The sequence below is a fragment of the Daktulosphaira vitifoliae genome, unplaced genomic scaffold, assembly GCF_025091365.1.
Source record: "Daktulosphaira vitifoliae isolate Bord-2020 unplaced genomic scaffold, ASM2509136v1 Scaffold_4, whole genome shotgun sequence".
Taxonomy (NCBI): Eukaryota; Metazoa; Arthropoda; class Insecta; order Hemiptera; family Phylloxeridae; genus Daktulosphaira; species Daktulosphaira vitifoliae.
In genome coordinates, this window is record NW_026099575.1 from 27,324,807 (window position 1) to 27,332,717 (window position 7,911).

At 25.7% G+C, this 7,911-nt stretch overlaps 1 protein-coding gene across 2 annotated transcripts in view; it reads right to left on the bottom strand.

The window, feature by feature from the left end:
• Positions 1 to 2,983: 2,983 nt before the first annotated feature.
• LOC126905299 (proton-coupled amino acid transporter-like protein CG1139) overlaps positions 2,984 to 7,911 on the bottom strand; it is a 10,262-nt gene continuing 5,334 nt past the window's right edge. Inside the window, exons 4-9 of one of the 2 annotated variants that reach the window (XM_050684867.1) lie at positions 7,303 to 7,424; positions 6,894 to 6,978; positions 6,441 to 6,722; positions 5,934 to 6,103; positions 4,928 to 5,100; positions 2,984 to 4,750 (exon numbers count right to left, since the gene is read on the bottom strand). In XM_050684867.1, coding sequence (XP_050540824.1) covers positions 4,506 to 4,750; positions 4,928 to 5,100; positions 5,934 to 6,103; positions 6,441 to 6,722; positions 6,894 to 6,978; positions 7,303 to 7,424 — 1,077 coding nt within the window. In that variant the 3' untranslated portion in view covers positions 2,984 to 4,505. The remainder of the gene's footprint in view (positions 4,751 to 4,927; positions 5,101 to 5,933; positions 6,104 to 6,440; positions 6,723 to 6,893; positions 6,979 to 7,302; positions 7,425 to 7,911) is intronic. The other variant, XM_050684866.1, reaches the window with a different exon arrangement.

Genomic DNA, 7,911 nt, shown 5'->3' on the forward strand with positions numbered 1-7,911 from the left:
TTCAGCATTAGATAGGTGCAAAATAAGCGACCGAGATGCAGTGCATATTATAATTGCAGTGGCTGAATCATTAGAGGGCATGATGTCAATGATATCATAGTTAATAGGTCATCAATTAAACGACATCGTGAAAAAATACGTTTGGAATTTAGCTACAGAAATTCGCGACAAATTTTCTGTGACTAATCTCAATGCCTTAGTTTTACATTGGGACGGCAAATTATTACCTGATTTATGTAGTAAACAATTAGTTGATAGACTACCTATAATTATTTCAAATAATGGAAATGACCAACTATTAGCAGTACCAAAGATGTTAAACGGAACTTCTAAATCACAGGCTGAGGCTATATATCAAACGTTGGTCGATTGGGGTTTAACAAACCACGTAAAAGCTATGTGTTTTAATACTACAGCCACTAACACAGGTAAATAAAACAATTGTTTATTATTATCTATTTTATTAAGTCGAAGTTAAACGAAAATTATTATTTTTATTTAAAAAATCACCGTTTTTCGTGTTGTTACTTTTACTTAAAACTATATTAACTGTTATTTATAATTTTGTATCCTTCAAAATTTAATTGAAAATATAAATAGTAATATTAATTATCGTTTAGGCAGGATTGGAGGTACGTGTGTTTTATTAGAACAATGGTTAGAAAAAAACATTGTATACTTTCCGTGTCATCATCATATTTACGAGATTATTTTAAAATGTACATTTGACACAAAATTTGGTATAACTTCAGGACCGAATGTCCCCTTATTTCTTCGTTTTCAAAAGTCTTGGCCAAAAATTAGTACTGAAAATTAGAAGTCCGGTATCGACGATCGATTTATTTTTGAAAAATTGCAAAGTTCTATTGATCATATTTTAGAGTTTTGTTTAAATCAATTAAAACTATCCCACTTTAGAGAAGATTATAGAGAATTTCTTGAGCTAACAGTAATTTTTTTAAATGAAGTTCCGCCTAGAGGTGTATTATTTAGAGCTCCAGGAGCGATTCACCATGCTCGATGGATGTCAAAAGCGCATTATACTCTTAAAATATTTATTTTTCGTGAAGAACTCAAGTTGACACAAAAAGAATATAATTCAATCTCGAGTATATGCATTTTCTTGGTTAATTTATACACCAAAGTTTGGTTTAATGCACCAATTGCTGCTTTTTCGCCTCGACAAGATTTAGAATTTTTAAAAAATATTTTCCAATACAAAACCATAGATGAAGAATTACCTAAAAATAATTTGAAAAAATTTGTTAACCATTTATGGTATTTAACTTCAGACAACATTGCTTTAGCATTTTTCGATAAACATATTCCACACGAGACAAAAACTAAAATGGCATTTAACATTAAAAGAATTGATACTGAAAATTTCGATGGGGAAGAATATTATGTCATAAAAAATAAACGCATATATTTGGACTTCAATGAAGTATCAAACTTTATAAAAAATAAAAAAATAGAAGATTTTGTGACAAATAAAACTTTAAATTTTTTTGATCGATTTAATTTTGATTATAGTTTTATGGAAACAGACCCATCTATATGGGAAAAAAATTCAAGTTATTGCAAAGGTCAATAAATTATCAATAATTTAAAAGTAGTGAATGATACTGCAGAGCGTGCGGTAAAATTAATGGAGGATTTTAATAAGATAGGATCTAAAAACGAGGGACAAAAACAGTACATATTACAAGTTGTAACACGATATCAAAAGCAATTCCCTAACAGTAAAAAAGCTACACTAATGGGATAAATTATTTTTATTATTTATTCATTTTTTATTTNATTATTTTTATTATTTATTAATTTTTTATTTATATTACTATAATTTATACATGAATTTGGATATTGTAAAATATTGTAATCATTTATAATGTGTAAATTTTATATTGCATTATTTATAATTATTTAAAAGATTAAAAAGATTCGTTGTCTTTTTACAATTATTTTAGAACGAAACTTATTATTTAAGTTTAAGTTTAACTTATACTTATAAATTAAATATTCATAACTGTTTTTTTTTTACAAAAAATATGAAATATTTAATTTAAAACAACTTTTACTCAAGCATTTTTTTTATAACGCAAACGCTTCATCGTATATATTAAAATTGTGAAAATTTCAGAATTTTACTCTTTAACATATATTTGGTTGAAATTTTAACTTTTGCGAGGTAAATATTTGACTTATTTAGTAATAACTTTTTTATGTAAAATATTCATATCTACGATTTTTTTCTTATAAACTTTTATGTAAAAATCATAAATTTTGAAGTAAACTACAATTATTGAAAAACTACCCTCATGATTAAATTTTCAACCCTCTTGAGGCACAGCTTAGGGTTGACCAAAATTAGTGAAATTTGACACAAATTATTTTTTTATAGTTTTGAACAATTCCGGGGGTAGCCCGATCAAATTTTGAAAAAAAAAATTCCGCATCTATACATTAAGGACCACCCTAATATATATATACATATATTACACTAATAAATCATAAGACTTGTATCAAAATATAAATAAGGAAATAGGAGATCATGTAGCTTTTGGAATTATCCATCATTTTTTTAAAATTAAACACTATCTACAGACTTGCATCGAAGCGTTTTTTATGATAGTGATTTTAATCACTGTCAAATTTATACTGGACTCATCTATGCCACGTCCCCATTTTACCGCGACCCTACTGTGTATGGATTTTTTTAGTATTTTCCTTATTCCTTTAATTGTTAAAATAATCTATATGTTCTATCTAGATCTATATGTAAAATAGGTTTCATTTGAATCTAAATAAGCAGAAGGAGTTATAAATAAGTTAGCTAAATTGAATTTCTTTAAGTAGACTCACAATGCCATCAATAATATTTTTAAACAAAACTAAAATTGAATAATTCTAAGTTCTGTTAGTCGATTTATTTATCTAAAAATTAAAACTATAATAACTAAAGGAAAATATATAAAACAACCTGTAAATGCCAAAAATTTCTTTTATTTTATTTTAATTTAATAGATTTAAAATAAAATTGTGCCAATATTAATTGTTTGATCGTACAATTCTTATTCTTTTACAAAAATATTCACTAAATTTTTTAAAAGTAAAGAAAATTTTACACTAATATAATAGAATCATATTAAAGCAAATAATTCATAAGATGTACAAATTGTATAAAATTAAGCATTAAGGCAATACAATTTTATCGAGTTAATAATCGAGTGAACATTTATTGAAGAAGGCAGTTAGATCGTAAATGTTATTGCACCATAACCATTTATGAATTTAAAACAATTATCGTTACCTTTACACTTCACAAGAAAAAATATTTCTTCTATATATAATTTTATAAATTATAAATAGGAGACTTAAAATATTACATTATAATAACTTTATCACATGGACTACTTGCTATCATTACATTTAACATGTGGTATAACGTAAGTCTTTTTAAAATACTGAATTAATAAAAAATAATTACTAATTCAATAAAAATTTGTTTTCTCACAAAAAACTGATAAAGAATAAATTATAACTTGTACAAATAAAAAAGAAGATTATATTTTCTGTTTATATTATCTAAATATTCCATTTAATTTAATTAATATATGAAATTAATTGAATAATAATAAGAATGGATTTAAAACAAAGTAATTAACATCGAGTAATTAAAAAAAAAGTTGTTATACAGTATATTTGTTAAATTTTCTTGAAAGTTAAATTGTAAGGTTAAACCAATTATATTATTTTAAACATACTCAAGTCAATTTAAAACTTGAACTAATTTTAAATAAACTTAAATTATTCTTTGAGATACAATATTAATAATAATAAACATCAATAACAGGTGTACTTAGTAGCAGGGATAGGAACCAACAGGATTTCGATTTTCGAAAATTTTTATCATGTCTAGTAAATAGTTGAATTATATCGAATTTCTTTTTTAATTTGTAAGGTTAATAATTGTAGAAACTAAAAGTATTATAAAACCGCTATTAAAAGTTAACGAAACTTTAATTTGACCTTGTAATATTTCAAACCAAAATTAACTGATACCTTTTTTCAGTTATTTTTGGTTTATCAAAACTTTTAAAATCAAATGTTGTTCAATTAAAGTTTCAAATACGGTCTCATAGGAATAATAATTTTAATATTCTCGTAATATTTTAGGTTTCTGTAATAATTTTTCAACGTGTACTAAAAAAAAAATTAGATATCATCTATATCTAATAACTAGTTCATCTAACTAGTTTACGATATATAAGAAAAATTGCCAAAACCGAAATTATTTCAATTTTTATCCCTGCTAAGTAATACTAATGCTAACACTTATTATGGATCTAAATACTACAACCCTGTCTACAATTAATTTTTTAAGCAATATATGAAAATTCTTATGGTCGTTACAAAATTTTTATAAAACAATATTTTAGATCCATTAACATAATGTACTTGAATGTTCAACAAAAATTATTTAATACAAAATTTTACAGTTTTACTTAATTGATTTTCCGATAAATATCTATTACACTGATGTATGTACCGAGTACCATCGCAATAATACCAATGACGATCAATAAAATGTCTTTCACCAGTACATAATTGTATGGTCCAAAATTTTTACTGGACCATAAAACACATATTTCAATGAGTGCCGGAAATGCGATACCGAGCACAGATAAACATAAGGCACCAAATAGCGAAATGAATAAATCTAATAGTGGAATGGCAACAGCTAAAACGACTGTAAAAACATCAAAGACATTTTAGATATTTTATTACAGCAACAAGGATAATATTATATTAGGTTTACAAATATTTAATTTGTTTAGGAATGTTTTAGATTTAAAAATACAGTAATGTATGTAATGATAATGCAGTTCAAAAACTATTAGTAAACGTGGTGCTAAAAAATACATACATGTGACAAGAACTACTCCTATTCTTAAAAGGTATTCCATTTTTTGTTTATTCACATTTTCAATCCTCTGTTTCATGTACGTGTTCCATAATATTTCAACAGGAACATAAGCTTGAAGTGCATACGTTATAAAGATAGCCACAGCAAAAATTAGTTTAACGGTTTGCGCTAACCTAATGAAAAAAAATGTAATATAATAATTATACATAATACAGATAATTGATCTATCTTTGATCACTAAAAACTGTAAGTATCTCTTAAAATAATAATAATTTTGAAAACCTTTTTTATGATTTTCTTTAGTATTAATTATTTATATATATATATATTAAGTATTTTTAAGGTCAATCCCTTATCCTTAACTTACATATTCAACTAATTAATACGAAAGAAAATTATTCAACTAAAAAAATGACTGTCCCATAACAAATTTAGAACCATTTATCCGGAAGTTATTACCATTTTTAAATGTAGACTGGTGATGAAGCACTGATTATATTATTTTTTTTACTATGCATGTAATTATAGCCCGCGCTACTCCTCCTATCTAGACATAAAAATATTTATAACTTCTAAATTACTAGTTCAAAAGTCGTTATCGACCATTATTTTTCTAAGTCGAATCATTCTATATTATATAAACTCGTTAAATATGTATGTTGCAATTAAAAAAAATTAAGTTGATACCCATATAATAGATCACAGACTAACAAAAAAGGTATTTGACCATTTAAAATTCGAAAAATAAATACTACTTAAATAAACAAAACAAAAAAATTCTCAAAATTATTATCTGGAAAATATCTAGTGGTCAGCGATAAATCATTCATCCTGTGTAATCATCATGTTCCGAGAAATTAATGTAAGATTAATTATATTAGTTACATTAACTTATTATAGAATAAAAAAAATTGAGTTATTTCAATACGAAGCATTTTTTTACATAATATTACGAAACACGATAGAATACATTTATAAAATTAAAAAAAATTATAGTTAGTTTTACCAAGCTTCTGCAGGCAAATTAAGAGTGATGCTTCCTTCAGCAGCACTTCCATATTTGACATAGCCAAAAAAGCCCATGAATACATACATAAGTGTAACAATTGTCATGCCTATATTTAATACGCCCCCAAAAGATGCAGGTGTTCTCATGTTGTTTTCTAACGCCAAAAACTGAAAATTTAAACTTGTCATTTAAGTTAAAGACCGCAATTTTTTTTTCAAAAAAACTAATTTGTCTTAAAAGTATTTTTATTTCTAGGTGAAATCATGGTAATAAAGAGATCATTCAACCTTCATGGACTATGTATAATATTTTATATAGTTGATTTGAGTGTACATTTTTTTATAATTAAAAGTCATTTACCTAAATAAAATGTAATAGAATTTATCGTACAAATATCTTAGACTTAAAAATTTCGCATTTAGAAAAAACTTTCATTTAATTTTACCAGCCTACGGTCAACTATCCATCTACCTACTTAGTTTTACATAATCAAGGTGTATTTACCACGCCAACAGCTTCCAACGCAAACAGTGTTGTTCCTATAAATAATGTATATGTTCTGGGTTCGCCAATCAATGGTCTGGACGAAATCGGTGGTAAATCCGTGAATACATATATAAGAACGATCCCAAGACCAATAAAAGTGATAATGTTGGCAAGTTGTGAAAATGGTGCTAACAATTTCAAGTTTCTGATTAGCATAATGCAGACAAGAGGAATTAGTATCATAAGCATATAATACCGTTCACTTATTTGATTTGACTCCGGCAAATATACATTTACTACCTATATTCAGTTATTAATTATTATTATTTTGCAACAACACGTCTGAATTCATGAGTTTTGTACATTTTTTTTTTTTTTTTAATACAATTGAAAACTTTACTAATAGAATCCTTTTTTACAACTTTTTTTTTTTTAACAAGAACTATGATCTAAGTTATCAATTTGTTTTACCTGTTTTAAACTGTTTCCAATAAACATTATGTACACACAACATATTCCAAGCTGATAAACGATCAAGAATCCATCGACAATAATTCTGTAATAAATTCAAAAAATCGACGATTAGCTTTAATGTAGGGGACAATAATAATTTAGATAGGTTCAACTTGTAATGTAAGTGTGACATAAATTGTATGTGGTAACAGCAAGGTCGTAATAATGATCATAAAGCACAACTCTATAGGAAGTATACGTTACCACAGTCATTAGACTCGTATACAATTTATATTATTATTTTACGTGTCTAAGGAGTACTAATATCAAGAATAACTTAAACGTCACAGTACAACTTGAATATAACTATTTTTTCATTGAACCTTATTATTTATGTATTATTTAAGATGAAATAAATATCACCAACGCAGAGAATGGGACTAAAAATTTCAAGAACTGCGGTCCATCTTGTAGGGCGTACTTCATAGAATCTGGGTAACTAAGAATGGGCTCTCGTCTTCTTTTGCACAGGATATATTGAGATCTAACCTTTTTATAAAAAATATTAGTAAAAATTGGTAGTGTAAGAACAAATTAAATGAAAATTCATTTGTTACAAGCGATATATGTCCACTCTGATTAATTTTTCAGCATAGACAAAAACTATTTTTTTCGCATATTATGTGTATTTAAAAATTATTTTATACACATAAATACCACTTTTAAAATGACATTTGAAAGAAAACGTGTTTATATTATAAAATGCTCAAACATAAAACTTATTGAGTAAAAATTTGCTAAGGTCCCTTTTAACAAATGACTATTCATATATTATATTGTATGGAAGGTTATATACACCACAAAGTCCATGAGATAGTTGCGTTGCGTGTACTTATTTTTAACATACAGTTCGGAAAAAAGTGAGATTCGATTGAAATTAAAAATATATCAAGTGTTTTTTACCTCTAGAAATGTATTAATTCAGCAACTTGATACTTCATGTAATAATATAGTCAGAATTACGTCATATAAAATA